This window comes from Mesoplodon densirostris, chromosome 2, assembly GCF_025265405.1.
Source record: "Mesoplodon densirostris isolate mMesDen1 chromosome 2, mMesDen1 primary haplotype, whole genome shotgun sequence".
In the NCBI taxonomy this organism is placed as follows: domain Eukaryota; kingdom Metazoa; phylum Chordata; class Mammalia; order Artiodactyla; family Ziphiidae; genus Mesoplodon; species Mesoplodon densirostris.
In genome coordinates, this window is record NC_082662.1 from 45,693,822 (window position 1) to 45,712,668 (window position 18,847).

Below are 18,847 nucleotides of genomic sequence, written 5' to 3' on the forward strand. Positions count from 1 at the left end.
TTTTGCATTTCTTTGATTAAAAAAATAAAAACTAAAAAGCAAATATAAACAGAACATTACCAGCACCTCAGAAATTACTCTGTGCCTTCTTCCAGTCACTGACTCCTTGCCTGCAAAGGGTTACCATTATCCTGACTTCTGACCTTTAATATCATAGATTGGTTTTGGCTTTTTCATTCAACATTATGTTTCTGGGATTCATCCTTAATTTTATGTGTAGTTATAGATTGTTCATTCTCATTGATGTAACATAGTCCATTGTGTGAACATTCCATAATATATTCAATTTATTGTTAATGGACATTTGGTAGTTTCCACCTAAACATGCTTTTCATTTTGAAGGAGTAATGTTGTATGTGTTTATTTGCTTGACTAATCTTTTAAAAACTGCCTTGATTTCAGTAAGAAATGAGAAAGTGCAGTCATTTCACTACCTGGATAATAATGTGGTTATTAATAGGTATTACTTGGTGGAGCCTAGTAGCACAGTACTCTCTCCTTACAGTAAGTGCTCTCTATACTACATGCTCTGATTGTAATTAGCGAACTGAAGAGTAACTACAGGGAAAATAGGTAATTTGGGGCTGCTGAATTAGGGAATTATGAAGGCTTCCCTAATTCAGAAGTTATGAAGAATTGGGGTGGGTAAGAGATAGGAACAAATGTTAAACGTTTTGTTTTGGTTCAGTTCAACAGATGTATTTTGGCACTGTGCAATAAAGTGTGGCATTTAAGTCTAGTATCTGTACAGTGTTTCAAACTGGGTTTTGTGATCCATTGCAGGGGTAGTGACGTCTGTTTAGAAGGTTGCCTCTAGCATTAAAAAAATTGAAATAGAGTCAAATCAATATATATATCAATAATCAATATATATATATAAAATCAATATCAATATAACAAGGATAAGTATTTCATGAAAATTTTGCTTCACTATGTGTCTACTGGGTCATGTTGTATGTTATCGTGGTTTGCAGTTAAAAATTTTTGAAAGCCATTTCACGTTAGCACAACCTCTGACTAGCAGACCACTCCATCTTATCTAATTGATCACTGTATTTGGTAGATTTTACTTCACTTATGTTTCTCAAGTCTCTCTGCTTCTTTCCATTCTTTCTGCTGCTATCTTAGTTAACTCTCACTTGGGCTATTTCAGAATTATGCCATTTGGTCTCACTGCCTCCAGCCTTTCTCCGTTATTCATTTCTCAACATTGCATTTAGTATGATCTAACGTGCATGTCTTCTCGGCCCAGTCTCTCTCTCTCTCTCTCTTTTTAAAGTAGGGCTTTATTTTTCAAAGCAGTTTTAGGTTCACAGCAAAATTGAGCAGAAAGTACAGAGGGTTCCTACATGCTCACTGCCCCCGACCCTGCCGGAAAGCCTTGCCCACTATCAATAATCAGCATTAGAGTGGCACATATGTTACAGTCAGTGAACCTGCATTGACACATCATTATCACTCAAAGTCCATAGTTTACATTAGGGTTCACTCTTGGTGTTGTATATTCTATGGGTTTAGACACATATGTGGTGACACGTATACATTACGTCGTCATACAGAATAGTTTCACTGCCCTGAAATCCTCTTGCTCTGCCTCTTCATCCCTCCCTTCCCTCAGTCCCTGACAACAACTAATTTTTTTTTACTGTCTCCATAGTTTTGCCTTTTCCAAAATGTCATGTAGTTGGAATCATACAATATGTAGCCATTTCAGATTGGCTTCTTCACTTAGTAATATACATTTAAAATTCCTCCATGTCTTTCTGTGGTTTGGTAGCTCATATCTTTTTAGTGCTGAATAATATTCCGTTGTCTGGTTTTACTACAGTTTATTTAACCTTTCACCTGCTAAAGACATCTTGGTTGCTTCCAAACTTGGCAATTATAAATAAAGCTACTATAGGGCTTCCCTGGTGGTGCAGTGGTTAAGAATCTGCCTGCCAATGCAGGGGACACGGGTTTGAGCCCTGGTCTGGGAAGATTCCACATGCCGTGGAGTAACTAAGCCCGTGCGCCACAACTACTGAGCCTGTGCTCTAGAGCCTGCAAGCCACAACTACTGAGCCTGCATGCCACAACTACTGAAGCCCACGCACCTAGAGGCTGTGCTGCACAACAAGAGAAGCCACCGCAATGAGAAGCCCATGCACCGCAAGGAAGTGTAGCCCCTGTTTGCCGCAACTAGAGAAAGCCCATATGCAGCAATGAAGACCCAATGCAACCAAAAAGAAATAAATAAATTTAAAAAATAATAAATAATAAAGCTACTATAAATATCTGTGTGCAGGTTTTTGTGTGAACATAAGTTTTATACTCATTTGGTAAATACTAAGGAGCACAACTGCTGGATCATATGTTAAGAGGATGTTTAGTTTTGTAAGAAACTGCCAAACTGTCTTCCACAGTGGCAATACCATTTTGCATTCCACCAGCAATGAATGAGAGTTCCTGCTGCTCCACATCCTGTCAGTGTTTGGTGTTGTAGTGTATCTCATTGTTTATTTCAGTCTTTGTTTTTTTTTTTTTTTTTTTTTTTTTTTAAATACACTGTCTTCAGGATAAAGCCCAGGTGTCATAGGAGGGCATATAAGGTCACTTGTGAATTGTCTCTAGAACCAGGTTGAAGTTTCAGCTCCACTAATTATTAGCTGGGCAAGTGACTTAATCTCTGCCCTTGTTTTCTTATCTTAAAATGGTGATAAGAATAGTACTTACCTCTGAGGGTTGTTGTGAGGATTAAACAAGTTAATACATGTGAAGTGCTTAGTACAGTGAGTAACAACAGTAAGTGCCCAATATTAGTAATTATCATCGTTTGGTCCTCAGTAATTTTTCTGTCCTTATCACTTACCATTTCAAATCATGTTTCAGCCTCTGCAATATAAAATTGTTTGCATGTAAAATTGTTTGCATGTAAAATTGTTATATTCTGTCATTTCCAGGCCTTTGCTCTAGAATTTCCTTTTCTTTCACTTGGCTAATTCCTACTCATCCTTAAAGACTTAATTTAAACGTCAGTTCCTCTGGGAAGCCTTTCTAGTCCTCCAAAGCTGGGTAATTGTCTCTCCCAAATCATTCTGTACTTATGACACTGTGGTGTAATTGCCTGTTTTCCATTAGACGGTAAGCTCCCGGAGGGTACGAACTATATATTATTTATTATCAGAGTCCAGAAACACGATAGGTGCTCAATATGTTTTTGTTTAAATGAATAGACGAATGAATTTCTGCAGTTCTCTGTTGTGAAAAAATCTAACTATATTTGTTTCTATTTATTATCTCCTTCTATATTTCTAGTTCACAAAGCCTGGAGTTGAGAATTCAAGAGACTACCCTGACTTGGCAAAGGAAGCAGGTAATATAGAACATTCAGATCTTTGAACGTTGTAGTTTATTGTGTGGTCTGTCTTGATTGTGGAGCAGCCTTGCAACCTTAACAGGAAGCTGGGTCAAAGGAGATGTTGTAAGTTCAAGGCCAAGCAGTCTAAGCTTAGGTATCAGCTGTTTAAGGGAGTGCTGGGGAATACAGGCTTCCCACTCATGGAGACCTTGGGAGCTCAGTGGTACCATGAAGTTGTTCAGGTACAGTCCTCCTCCTAGGAAGCCTTCCCCTTCCTCCTATTCTTGCCAGCTTGCTGCCAGCAACCCAAAAAGGGTTACTGTGGTTTTTAATTGGACACTACTTGTCTCTACAAGTACCTAGTGCACTCAGTGTTCATAAATTAGGTTTCATTTCAACTACATCATTCAACTCAGTATTTAGATATTACTATACAGGGAATCAGAAATCTCTGTCCCCCAAAAGGAAGGTTCATGAGATTTGATTAACTGATGTTGATTTTCCGGGTAGACACTGTTCATTTAATGTTTTTTCTTAATTTTTATTTTTTTATTTTTCTAAATTTTTTTTTTTAATTTTTAAATTTAATTTTATTTATTTTTTATATAGCAGGCTCTTATTAGTCGTCAATTTTATACACATCAGTGTATACATGTCAATCCCAATCGCCCAGTTCATCACACCACCACCCCCCACCCCCATGGCTTTCCTGCTTGGTGTCCCTAAGTTTGTTCTCTACATCTGTGTCTCAATTTCTGCCCTGCAAACCGGTTCATCTGTACCATTTTTCTAGGTTCCACATATATGCCTTAATATATGATATTTGTTTTTCTTTTTCTGACTTACTTCACTCTGTATGACAGTCTCTAGATCCATCCACGTATCAACAAATGACTCAATTTTGTTCCTTTTTATGGCTGACTAATATTCCATTGTATATATGTACCACATCTTCTTTATCCATTCGTATGTTGATGGGCATTTAGGTTGCTTCTATGACCTGGCTATTGTAAATAGTGCTGCAATGAACATTGGGGTGCATGTGTCTTTTTGAATTGTGGTTTTCTCTGGGTATGTGCCCAGTAGTGGGATTGCTGGATCATATGGTAATTCTATTTTTAGTTTTTTAAGGAACCTCCATACTGTTCTCCATAGTGGCTGTATTAGTTTACATTCCCTTGGTGTATTCTATTTAAAATTTTTTTTTCTGTGGCTATCTGGGATCATATTCTATATGTAGTTTTGTGTCCTGATTTTTAAAACTTATTATTGTAAAGATTTCTCCACTTAAAACTGGAAAAAAAATAATTTCTGCATATTTCATTATATATTTATGCCGTAATTTTTGTTGGATATTTGCTTCACAACCTTTTGATATTTTAGAAGAATTATAGTAAACATCTTGCTGAACACAAATATTTGTTCTCACCTCTAGTTATTGTTGAGGACAAAGCCTAGAAGTAGACTCACGGGAACAATGAACATAAACAGCTTTAAGACTCTTGTCAGATTATTTTTCAGACTGTTTATATTATTCGTTTCAGTAGCAGCATATGCGAATGCTCTTTTAAACATAATCCCATCAACATTATTATAAGTAAAACATTAATTTTTTTGCTCATACATTAAGCGGGAAAAGATAACTAGTCTGACTAAACCAATCCCATAATCAATCATATATCTTCTTAAGTTAAAAAAAACTTCAAAGTAATACATTCATATGGTTAAAACACACACACACAGATGGCTTATACTTCCCAGGCCCCTTCCCCAGCGGGCAACTTCTTTTAACGGTTTTGACTTTAGTTCTTCTGGTGGTTATCTCCATATCTTTAAATATTTGTTCCACCACACTTATTCCAGTTTTTGACTTATCAGTTTTAGACATCTGTTTGCTTCTCACTATGGTAGATGAGGATTTAGGTTACATCTTATCTCTAGCTTCCACTCTCCTCTTCCTAGTTTATTTTCATAACTTTTCTCAGTTCCTCCATTGGTCATTTCTGTACCTTTGGATAGCATCCTTAAAGCTTCATTTCTTGTTCCATAGGCAGGGTCATCTCTTGATCCTGGCTTTGTAAGATGACCATATGAGTGCTCCCACACTCTTGCTCAACAATAAAATTCTATCCTATTTTGTCCTCTAGATGTACAATAGAGCCACAGAGATGAATAACACACCTTGACATTAAGGAGCTTTAAGACTATTGGGATTTAATATATTGATATTTATAGTTAGGTGTACAGTTAGAATAGGAAATGTTAAATATCAAAAAGGCGGTATGAAAAAGTGTTACATAGCTTAGAGGAAGAAATGATAACTTTTGAAAGGTAAGGTAACTTCTGAAAATCTGAGATGATTTGATGAAGGATTTGTCATTTGAATTGAACATAGACTAACTAGAGGTAGGTTTACTCTGGGAAAACTCTAAACTTATTTTTACTCACTTAAAGTGCTATGTGATAATTTTTTTTTTGTTTTTATAGGCCAGAAGGCTTTAGCGGATGCACAGATCCCTTATTCTGCAGTAGAGCAGGCATGTATTGGCTATGTGTATGGTACGTAATAAACTATATATTCTAAAAGTTACAGCAACTACATAAACAATGCAGAGGAATTTGTGAATTTTAACCCTCAAAACTCAGAGTTCAGGGTCTTATTCTCATCATTCCTAGATTTCCCTTATGTGTCAGCCTAGTTTAGTATATATATATATTTAAAAAAATTTTTTTTGCCATTATTGTACTGCCAAAACAGTACACTTTTTTAAATTAAATTAAAACACTTTTTATCTTTTTTCTTTGTTGTCTTAAAATTTGTATTTATTGATTTTTTTGTGTCTAATAAAATTTTTTCATTAAGATTTTTTTCTAATTAGAAAAATGATATATACTATTGTAATTAAAAAAAGGAAACACAGAAAAGCGCAAGAAAAAATAAGTCACCTGTAATCTCATTATCCAGAGATTATTACCATTACTTTTTTGGTGTAGGTCCTTCAGTGAGTATGAATATTTGTGAATACATATGCACACATAATTTTCTCTTCAATTTAGGTGCTAGTTACATACTTTTGGTAACCTGCTTTTCTCATTTTATTGTATTCAATATTTCCCATGTGATTCAGTCTTCTTTCATTTCATCATTAATATTTTTCAACTTTTTTTTTCTGGAATAGATTAAACATTTACGTGGTACAAAAATACAAAAGGTAGATGTTTATGTATTGGAAAGTCTCACTCTTATTCCTGTCTCCCTGTCTCATGATTTCCTTTCCTTAGACAACCAATTTTACTAATTTCTTTTTTTATTGAAGTATATTTGATTTACAATATTGTGTTAGTTTCAGGTATACAGGAAAGTGATTCAGTTATATATATATTTTTTCAGATTATTTTCCATTATAGATTATTACAAGACATTAAATATTGTTCCCTATGTTATACAGTAAATCCTTGTTGCTTATCTATTTTATATATAGTAGTGCAATTTCACTAATTTCTAGTGTATCTTTTCATAGGTAATTTATCCATATAAAAATAAGTATGTGTGGGTGTATAAATACCCCCTCCTCCTTTCTTTTGTTACACATGTGGTAGGATAATATACACATTATTTTGTATTTTGCTTTTTTAAAAAAATTATTTATTTATTTACTTGGTTGCACTGGGTCTTAGTTGCCGTGTGCAGGATCTTAGTTGTGGTGTGCAGGATCTTTTAGTTGCGGCATGCAGGGTCTAGTTCCCTGACCAGGGATTGAACCCAGTCCCCCTGCATTGGGAGCGTGGAGTCTTAACCACTGGACCACAAGGGAAGTCCCTATATTTTGCTCTTTTTAACTTAGTAGTTCTTGGTGACTTTTCCAAATTGTTTCATAAGGAGCTTTCTTGGTCTCTTTTAATGATAGCATAGTGTTCCACTGAATAGATATATCATGATTTATTTAATCTATCCCCTTCTAATGGACATTTAGAATGTTCCCAGTCTTTTTACAGCATTTTAAATTATCTCATGATATTCTAGTCTTGGGGATTTACTACAGTTTATTTAGCAGTAGGAATGATACCCTATTCTTGGGCATTTTAAATTATTTCTAATTTCTAGTTATTATAAAGGCTATAGTAAGCATTACTGTAGATGAATCTTTATATCTGTGATTATTTCTTTGAGATTTCAAGATATCAAGAGAATTCTTGAAGGGAAATTTACTAGTTCAAAGAGATGCACAATGTATTTATGAAAGGGAGGTCCTGAACCTTACTGCTTTCCCTGAAGACTTCTGGAGAGTCTGTATCTTCAGGTGTTTCCATCATACTGCTCCAGCATGTCTGCCTTGGTGGACCTATTCCTTGGGAAAGGGCGTCAAATGTGTTTTTACTTGGATTACATTCCTCTGGAATACCCTGGCATGCAGAATCTTTTAACTTTTTGAAGTTACGAAATTTTACATGAAGAGAAAAATCATGGCCTTTTAATCAATTGGTTTACTTTTTTTTTTTTTTTTGCGGTACACGGGCCTCTCACCGTTGCGGCCTCTCCCGCTGCGGAGCACAGGCTCCGGACGCGCAGGCCTAGTGGCCATGGCTCACGGGCCCAGCCACTCCGTGGCATGTGGGATCTTCCTCGACTGGGGCACGAACCTGTGTCCCCTGCATCGGCAGGCGGACTCTCAACCACTGCGCCACCAGGGAAGCCCAATTGGTTTAGTTTTAAAAGATTTATATCTGACAGTATACATGAAATATTGCTGCCTGTCATGTAACCCTAGCCAGATTGAATTGTTTGCTATTACTTGGTCATGTCTCTACTTTCCTACCTCTGTATTGTGTAAAGAAAGTGCATATATATTCTGTGTTTTGAGAATTTTTATATTTGCAGAGTAAATGATGCTTCATGCTAAAACTGTTTCTGAGTAAGATGTCAATAGTATATTTATTGTTCTGCCCATGTTATATGTTAGACAAAGACATAACACTGGAAAAACCATAATGTAGTATTATATTGCTTTGCAGCTCCATAATTCTCATGTTGCATATATAAATTTTTTTTTAATTTTTATACGTAGGTGACTCTACCTGTGGACAGAGGGCTATCTATCACAGTTTGGGACTGACTGGAATTCCTATAATCAACGTCAACAATAACTGTTCTACTGGTTCAACTGCTTTGTTTATGGCCCGGCAACTGATTCAGGGTGGTGAGAAGTGCCTATTTGTGTAGTAAACTTAAATAGATGTGGGGTTATTGCCCCCCTTTTATTATTTCTCCATACGACCATCAGAGGGATTGCTTTATAATGTATTTCTTTTTAAAAAAATAACAATTAGGGCTTCCCTGGTGGCGCAGTGGTTGAGAGTCCTCCTGCCGATGCAGGGGACACGGGTTCGTGCCCTGGTCCGGGAAGATCCCAAATGCCGCGGAGCGGCTAGGCCCGTGAGCCATGGGCGCTGAGCCTGCGCGTCCGGAGCCTGTGCTCCGCAACGGGAGAGGCCACAACAGTGAGAGGCCCGCGTACCGCAAAAAACAAAAACAAAAACAAACACAAAACCAAAAACAAACCAAAAAAACCCAATTATATTGAGAGGTACTTTATATAGCATAAAATTTACCCTTTAAAAGTTTACAATTCAGTGTTTTTTAGTATATTCAGAGGTTTATGCAACTATCACCACTATCTAATCTTAGAACATTTTTATCACCCCAAAAAGAAAGTGGTACCCATTAACAGTCACTTCCCATTTCCCTCTCCCAACAGCCCCTGGCAACCACTAATCTACTTTCTATCTCTATGGATTTACCTATTCTGAACATTATATAAATGGAATCATATGATATATGGCCTTTTGTGGCTTCTTTCACTTAGCATAATATTTTCACAGTTCATCCATGTTGTAGCATGTATCGGTACTTCATTCTTTTTTGTGGCCAATTAATAATTCATTATTTGGATACACCACATTTTGTTTATCCATTTACATGTTGATGGACATTGAGTTGTTTCTACTTTTTGGCTATTATGAATAATGTTGCTGTAAGCACTTGTGTACAATTTTTTTTGTGGCCATATATTTTCAGTTCTCTCAGATATATATCATAGTCTATATTTCCAAATATTCTAGGCTCTTTTATTAGGCCCTCTGTTCTTTCTTCTGATTGATTGTTGATTATTGCTCTACTCTTTGGTGTTTTAATTGTTGGAGCTTTATAATGTCTCACTATTGGATAATACTAGTATCCCCTGTGCCCCCTATGTTATTTTTTTTCCTTTTTTTTAGGAAAAACTTTGGTAATTCTGCTTGTTTTGCTGTTTAGTTGAACTTCAACATCATTTTTAGGTGCCCCCTCCCTCCAAAAATAATTCTGTTGAGATTTTGATCAAGATACTTCAAAATTTTTTAAAATTTTACTTAATGTTTAAAAATTGAAAATTAGCTATTTATATTTGTTCTTCACTGGAACATATTTCCACATTAATCAAAAGTCTTATTAACACTGAGAATCAAAGAAAGAATTATATACTTTATTAATTTTTCCTCCTATTTAGAAGCATATAAGAATTTTCTCTGTAATTTTTCACTTATTAAAAATTTTATAGGATTATACCATGTTTTTACATTTTGTATAAATTGACATGCTTATTTAAATTGAAGTATTCAATGATATTTTGTTGGGCGTCTAGAAATTTAATTTTTCAAACTAATTACATTTTCTTTCAAGGTCTGGCAGATTGTGTCTTGGCTCTTGGGTTTGAGAAGATGGAAAAGGGATCCCTTGGATTAACAGTGAGTCTCATTTATTCTTATTTTGGAATTGTAACACTATGAGAAAACTTTGCCCATCTGACTACCATAAATGGAGCTTGCAAAAGCTGAAAGGTGACATTGCATGTATATGCAATAGATCCTGCTATTTTAGACAATAAAGAATCATAGAGATAATTTTGTTCAACCCCTTTATTTTGTGAAACTGATGTTCAGACAGGTTAGATGATTGAATCTGAGGGTGACATATCTGTTTAATTTGAAAGTCATTCATTCATTCATTCAAAAATTATTTCCGTTCAACAAACTGAAGAACGTTAATAAGGTTTGGGACTTCTGTTTTTGGTAATGGCAAGCCAGGTTTTTGAATCATTTCTCCTACTAATGACAACTAAAATATTTGAATGGAATAGAAACAAGATATCCTAAAGACACTGAAGAGCTAACGAGAGAGGAATTGCTGGTGAATGCTGGAAAATTAAGATCAGCATTTGAAGCTGCTTTTGCCTTGAAGGGCTTCGCTGATCAGGAAGCTGTGAACTTCAATTTTGATGGCCCCCTAGATGAAGAGGAAAGTAGTCACAGCTCAGGTCTCCCCAAGATCAGAAGTTAAATACCGACTCTCCACATTAAACTGGTTAGGGGTAAACCTTTTTGGTAAGGGTGAACACAAAAGTAAAACTACCCCCCCTCCCCTACTTTCTCTTTTCCCCACTTTCAGCTGATTACAGGGAGAGTTGCTTTGGCACTGAGCAGAGCAAGGGAGAAAAAAAAGAGAATAAAAAAATAACCAGAAAACCTTTCACTGAGAATTAATAAACCACAGGGACAGCTGCCAAAATTCTCATTTACCTGGGTGGTCAAAGAAACGTCAGACCATGAATTGAGTCTTAAGTTGGTTCTAGTTAACCATGGCACTTAACAGAAGCAACTGCAAATTTTCTTTTGGAGGAAAGCATCTTCCTTCTAGAAGGCTTTGAGAACTCTTCAAGTAACCTTTCAAGGACATGCAATTAAAAATAATCAAGCATTAAAGAAACAAGGCAGCATATTTGAGGACGAGGATAAAGAAGGAACAGTAAAAAGTGATCTCTGCAGACCTCAGAAACTAGATTTATTGCATCTAGTTTTAGGCATGCTTGCTATGTTTTAAAAAATAAAAGCCAAGCTTGGAAATACCTCAGGGGTATAAGAAACTGCAAAAAGGGACATTACAGGCATTGAAAAAAAAACCAAATAGGATTTATAGAAAAGAAAAATGAAATAATTAAAATTAAAAATTCAAAAGATAGGTTTGATAGCTGATTATACATGACTAAAAGAGAATTAGTGAAACTGGACTAGAAGTGATTATTTAGAATACACTATAGAGAGGGAAAAGATTGAAAATTGGCAGGAAGTTATGTTATATGGAGGATAGTGTGATAAGGTATAATAAATGTGTAACTGGAATTAAGAAGTGGTGAGAGAGAAAACAGTGTAGGCATTTTGTTCATCTTTTCAGAAAATCAGTTCTTAGTTTCATTGATCTTTTCTATAGTCTTTTTATCTCTATTTCATTTGTTTCCTCTCTAAGCTTTGTTATTTTCTACCTTCTACTAATTTTAGGCTTAGGTTATTCTTCTTCTAGTTCCTTGAGGTGTAAAGTTAGGTTGTTTATTTGAGATCTTTCTTGTTCTTAATGTAGGCGTTTATTGTTATGAATTTCCATCTTAGAACTGCTTTTGTGGTATCCCGTAAGTTTTGGTATGCTGTATTTCCATTTTTGTTTGTCTCAAGATATTTTATGATTTTTCTTTTGATTTCTTCTTTGACATATTGGTTGTTCAGTAGCATGTTGTTTAATCTCCACTTACTTGAATTTTTTAGTTCTCTTCTTGTAATTGTTTTCTAATTTTAAACCACAGTGGTTGGAAAAGATGCTTTCTATGATTTCAACCTTAAATTTATTGACTTGTTTGTGGCCTAACACATGATCTGTCCTAGAGAACATTCCACGTGTACTTGAGAAGAATGTGTATTCTGTTGCTTTTGGATGGAATGTTCTGCAAATGTCTGTTAAGTCCATCTGGTCTGGTATCTTGTTTAAGGCTGATGTTCCCTTATTGATTTTCTGTCTGAATGATCTATCTATTGATGAAAGTGGAGTATTAAAATCCCCTACTATTATGGTATTGCCATCTATTTCTCTCTCTTTTTTTTTTTTTGGCTGCGCTGTGCTAGGGCTTTCTCTCTATTTGCAGCGAGTAGGGGCTACTCTTCGTTGTGGTGTGTGGTCTTCTCATTGTCGTGGCTTCTTTTGTTGTCGAGCACGGGCTCTAGGCACGCAGGCTTCAGTAGTTGCAGCATGTGGGCTCAGTAGTTGTGGCACGCAGGCCCTAGAGCATGCGGGCTTCAGTAGTTGCTGCACGTGGGCTCAGTAGTTGCTGTGCACAGGCTCTAGGGTGCATGGGCTTCAGTAGTTGTGGCTCGCAGGCTATATAATAAATAAAGATAAAAATAAAGTAAGGACAATTGAAGATTGGGGAAGACAAGATCTTTCTGGGTGTTGGAGAAAACATCATAAGCCAAGTCATGAATGTTGGAGTGAATATAGTATGTTCAGGGAACAGTTTGAAAAACTGGATTGGAGGGTGGCAACTGGAGAAGATGCAAAGTAAGATGATTAGGTGTTGCCTAACAGAAGTGCCTAACATTTATGACACATGAAAAATAGATGTTTTTCTTCCATAGTTAATGGTAGGTACCTTGATAACTTTTATTTGAAAATTATTAAAAACTATAAAATAGTAAAATTCATCCATAGTCCCATAATTTAAAAAGCATATATATTAAAAGTCCTTATTTGCCTGTTTAATCTTGTTCTTCAGAGGTAACCAGTGTATCTATATGTCCTTTCTTTTTTCCAAGTTTATACAGACATATCTAACTAAGCATTCATACACATATACATGCATATACATGTTCAGAATGTTAAAAAGCACTGATATGTTCATGGAGAAGATTAATGATTTTATATATGTTGCTTTTTCACATGGCAAATGGACAGCTTTCCTGGCTAGAACATATTGATATACTTCCTTATTTTTAACAGCTGCCTAGTATCCCATTACATGGCTATAGGGTTTTCAATCAGTCCCTTCTGCTCTTCTGATTAGGTTGTTTAATTTTAGTTTTACATGTTCTTTTTTTTTTGCTATTATAGTGCTCCAGTCAACATTCTTGTACATATATCTTTACTTTCTCCAGCCATTCTTTCTTTTTTTTTCCCCCTCCCACCCTCATCAGCTATTATTTCTATAGGATAGATTCCTGGGGCAGGCAAGCAACTTAGACAATGTTTTAGCTAGAGATGGTCCTGAAGATATTTTATAGGTAAAGTGAATCTGTGAAGCCCAGAGTGAAGTAATTACCCAGTGACATTGGACCCAGTTAGCAGTTAATGATTCAACTGAGACCAGGTCTTTTAATCCAAGTAAACTTTTTGCTGTGCCTGGAGAACCTATCATTTTTCCCCTTCTCTTTCACTATGAGTTTCTTCTCCATTTCTCTTTTATACTTTGTCTTTTCCTCCTTTTTATTTCTATCTGACATGAAATCCTTTTGTTGGCATTTCACTACCCCCCTACTTCCATATACATCTGCACTTCTTTTTTTCTTCTTTTCTTCCCTTATTCATTTATTAATTATAGCAATTTGTAACTGAATTTATTAAGATTTTGTATTTAGAATCCTAAATTTAAAAATCAGGTGATTGAACAATCTATTTGAACGTAACAAAAATAACTTGCTGTTTCTGTTTATGGCCCCTAGGTGGCTCTCTATAGCAGAGGGCTTAACTTCCCACTCCTGCATTGCTGTTTTGGTTTCTATCTTTGTCCTATGTCTTTCCCTTCAGATCATGTGTTGTAACTTCCCTTTTTATGGGTATGCTGCAAACAAAGGTAATAATTTCTTATACAAGAGAGAATTATTACCTTGAACTAAAAAGGATACTTGTTCCACTGGGAATTCTATTCACAACAAACAAATATACGTGGCTGCCTACCTGGATCAAATATTTCTGATAAAAATTTAGCATCCAAGTTGAGATGTGTTGGAACCATAAAATATACATGAATTTTAAAGATTTCCTATGAAAAAAGAATGTAAACTGTCTCAACAATTTAAAAATATTTCTGCATATTTGTGCCAGCACAATACGCATAATTGATATTGTTTAAATAAACTAAAATATTAAAAAAATAATTTTGGGGCTTCCCTTGTGGCACAATGGTTGAGAATCCGCCTGCCAATGCAGGCGACATGGGCTCGATCCCTGATCCGGGAAGATCCCACATGCCACGGAGCAACTAGGCCCATGTGCCACAACTACTGAGCCCTTGTGCCACAAGTACTGAAGCCTGTATGCCTAGAGCCCATGCTCTTCAACAAGAGAAGCCACCGCAACGAGAAGCCTGTACACCGCAATGAAGAGTAGCCCCTGCTCGCTGCAACTAGAGAAAGCCCACGCGCAGCAACAAATACTCAAGGCAGCCAAAAATAAATAAATAAACAAAACCACTCTTATTTTTAAAATATATATATTTTTAAAAAATATTTCTTTGAAATTATAATATTTTGGATATATTGGTTTAAATTAATATATTCAAATAAATTCTACCTTTTTAAAATGTGGCTGCTTGAAACTTTATAATTACATATATGGCTTACACATTATTTTTTTATTTATTGGCCTGAGTGTAACCAAGAAAGGGACTTAAGAGGCTGCTGCTCTTATGAGATGAAATGGTTCTATGGTTCCCATTGTTGGCACTTCCTACCAGTTAATTTATTTTGGTTAGTTTTATAATTTCTTCAGAGTTGGAATGTAGCCACTCAGTTTGGCCTCTGACCACTTATTTTTCAGTCCACCTAAGCATGTGATTTGATGTGATTTCCATCCTCAGGTCAGCAGCAGGCAAGGAGGGAGTGCTGAAGTCAGCTCTTGGCTGAACTTTAGGCATCAGGGAAAGCCTGGGATTGGCTGTTCATAGCACAGACAAACATAGGAGAAAATTAGGAGTTAAATTTACCAGAGAAGTAGAGGAACAGTGTATTCTTGTTTTTTATTTTTGCCAAGACATCTCTTCATTATCTCTTTAGGCTGAGAACAAGAGCTGTTGCTCTGCTTTTAACTTCCTAGGGTGAACTAAACGTTTTTATCCCCTCAAAATTCAGATGTTAAAACTCTAATTCCCAAGGTGATGGTATTTGGAGGTGGGGCCTTTGGGAAGTAATTAGGTTGTGAGTGTGGAGGAATCCTCATGATGGGATTAGTGCCCTTATAAAAACATGAGAGAGTTTGTTTCCACTCTGCTCTCTGCCATGTGAGGATACATTGAGAAGACAGCCATCTGCAAACCAGGAAGTGGGCTTTCACCAGATGCCAGATGTGCTGACACCTTGATCTTGGATTTCCCAGCTCTCAGAATTGTGAGAATATGTTGGTTAATCCACCTGGTCTATGTATTCTATTATAGAAGCCCAAACTGATTAAGACATGGGGCAAGGAGCAAAAGAGATATTTCATCCCCAGATACTTAGAATGACAGATGCCAAACTTTTATGAGTGTTTGTATATATGTTTGGAAGGATTTGCATAGTTACTTCTTACGTTTTCATGGCCCACTCTTAGAGGAGCTGCTTATTTAAAAATTTTTATTTTCCTGGAACTTCCCTGGTGGTCCAGTAGTTAAGACACTCCCAATGCAGGGCACCTGGGTTCCATCCCTGGTCAGGGAACTAGATCCCGCATGCCCCAACGAAGATCCTGTGTGCTGTAACTAAGACCTGGCACAGCCAAATAAATATAAAAATTTAAAAAAGTAAAAATTTTATTTTCCTTGTTGTAAAGTCATAAAAAATGGAAGAATACAGAAAAAATAAAGAAGAAATAATCACCTGTAATGACAATCATCATTAGTGATTTGCTAATTTAGCTAAAAAAAGTCAAGATTGTGCTGTATCTATAATTCGATTTACTTCATTTTGACCTAACATTTTTTTATGTCATGTTAAAAATTATTTATAAGCAAAAAATTTTTAATGTCTGCATTACAATTTATCACATGGCTATATTATAATTTACTTAGGATTGCTCCTGTTATTGGACATTTAGATTTTTATTTATTATTATTGCAAAGTATGCTGTGATGAACATAATTTCAGCAATATTTTTCTGCACTTGATTCTTTTCTTGTGACAGATCCCAAACTGATATTATTTAGTAAAAGATATGAACTTTTTCTTTTAAAGACTAAGGACTTTATTATTTTCAGAAAGGAATTCATGCTAATTATAAAGAAATTCAAACAATACAGTAAAATCCAAAGGGGAAAAAAGTTTTCCCAAATCCCTGTTTCATTAACACTTATTAGGGGTGAGAGAGCGAGAGAGACAGAGAGAGAGACAGAGAGAGAGGGAGAGGGAATGAATTACCTTTTCCTTTTCTTCAGTCCTAAGGAAGAGGACCCCACCCTTATGACCTCATTTAATCTTTACCTCTGAAAAGCCCTTTTCCCCCCAAATACAGTAGCATTGGGGGTTAAGGATTCAACATAACTGTTGGGATGGACAAAATTCAGTCCATAGCAATGAAGGTTCCAATTTTGCCACATCTGCCAAAATTTGTTATTGTCTGTCTTTTTTATTATAACTATCCTAGTAGGTGTGAAGCAATATCTCCTTGTGGTTTTGAGTTGCATTGCCATGATGGCTAATGATGTTGAATATCTTTTCATGTATTAAAGGCCATTTGTGTATCTTTGGAGAAATGTCTACTCAGATCCTTTGCCCATTTTAAAATTAGGTTGTCTCTATATTATGGAGTTGTAAGATATATTCTAGATACAAGTCCTTTATCAGATAGATGATTTGCAAATATTTTCTCCCATTCAGTGGCTTCTCTTTTCACTTTTTTAATGGTATCCTTTAAGGCAGCGGTCCCCAACCTTTTTGGCACCAGGGACCTGTTTCGTAGAAGACAGTTTTTCCACGGATGGGGTTGGGGTGGGGTGATGGTTCAGGTGGTAATACAAGCAGTGGTTCAGGAGGTAATGCGAGCGATGGGGAACATCACATGAAGCTTCGCTTGCTTGCCCACTGCTCACCTCCTGCTGTGTGGCCTGGTTCCTAACAGGCAGAGGACTGGTCTGGGGACCCCTGCTTTGAGGCATAAAAGTTTAAATTTTGATGAAGTTCAATTGATCTATTTTTTGTTGTTGTTGCTTATGCTTTTGGTGTCATATCTAAGAAACACTGCCAAATTCAAGGTCATGAAAATTTACTTTTATATTTTCTTGTAGGAATTCTGTAGTTTTAGCTGTTACAGTTAGGTCTTTGTTCCATTTTGAGTTTTTTTTTTAATATAGTGTGAGGTAAGGATCCAGCTTCATTCTTTTGCATGTGGATGTCCAGTTGTCCCAGCACCATTTACTGAAAAGACTATCCTTAACACCCATTTACTTGTCTTGGTACCTTTGTCAAAAATAACTTGATGGGGCTTCCCTGGTGGTGCAGTGGTTGAGAGTCCGCCTGCTGATGCAGGGGACGCGGGTTCGTGCCCCGGTCTGGGAGGATCCCACACGCCGCGGAACGGCTGGGCCCGTGAGCCATGGCTGCTGAGCCTGCATGTCTGGAACCTGTGCTCCGCAACGGGAGAGGCCACAATAGTGAGAGGCCCGCATACCGCAAAAAAACCAAAAAAACCCCAAAAAAACCCACTTGATTTTGGGACTTCCCTGATGGTCCATAGGTTAAAACTCCGTGCTCCCAATGCAGGGGGCCTGGGTTTGATCCCTGGTCAGGGAACTACATCCCACATGCATGCTGCAGCTGAGAGTTTGCATGCCGCAACTAAGAGCCCACATGCTGCAACTAAGACCCAGCGCAGCCAAATAAAGTAAGTAAATAAATAAATATTAAAGGGCTTCCCTGGTGGCACAGTGGTTGAGAGTCCGCCTGCCGATGCAGGGGACACGGGTTTGAGCCCTGGTCCAGGAAATCCCACATGCCGCGGAGCGGCTGGGCCCGTGAGCCATGGCCGCTGAGCCTGCGCGTCTGGAGCCTGTGCTCTGCAACGGGAGAGGCCGCAACAGTGAGAGGCCCGCGTACCGAAAAAAAAATAAAAAATAAAAATAAATATTTAAAAAAACCCCAAACCACACTGTCAAGAGTAAAGACTTAATAAAAATAATATTTTAATAAATTGATTTTAATTGTGAGAGTTTATTTCTGTACTCTCAGTTCTATTCCACTGATCTATATAGTCTTATGCTAGTTAATACTACAATGTTTCGGTTACTGTGTTCTTTTTGTTTGTTTTTTGTTTTTCTTTTTTTGGACCCACTGTGTGGCAGGCGAGATTTTAGTTCCTCAACCAGGGATCAAACCCATGCCCCCTGCAGTGGAAGCACAGAGTCCTAACCCCTGGACCACCAGGGAATTCCCCAGTTACTGTTGTTTTTTAGTAAGTTTTGAAATCAGGAAGTAAGAGTCTTCTAAATTATTCTTTTTCCAGATTGGTTTGGCTGTTCTCCGTCCATTGAATTTCCACATGAACTTTGGGATTGGCTTATCAATATTTGCAAAGAAACCAGTTGAGATTCCGATAAGGATTGTGTTGACTGTATATCATTTTGAGCAGTATTACCATTTTAACCATCTGAAATCTTCCATTCATGAGCATGGAATGTCTTTTCATTT

The 18,847-nt window shown here is 36.7% G+C and overlaps 1 protein-coding gene across 3 annotated transcripts in view; it reads left to right on the forward strand.

The window, feature by feature from the left end:
* The window catches only part of SCP2 (sterol carrier protein 2), a 156,313-nt gene that overhangs the window by 8,295 nt on the left and 129,171 nt on the right, over positions 1-18,847 (forward strand). For all 3 annotated transcript variants that reach the window (XM_060089817.1, XM_060089819.1, XM_060089818.1), the window contains exons 2-5: positions 3,298-3,355; positions 5,828-5,899; positions 8,407-8,538; positions 10,059-10,123. In XM_060089817.1, the coding sequence (XP_059945800.1) occupies positions 3,298-3,355; positions 5,828-5,899; positions 8,407-8,538; positions 10,059-10,123 (327 nt within the window). The remainder of the gene's footprint in view (positions 1-3,297; positions 3,356-5,827; positions 5,900-8,406; positions 8,539-10,058; positions 10,124-18,847) is intronic.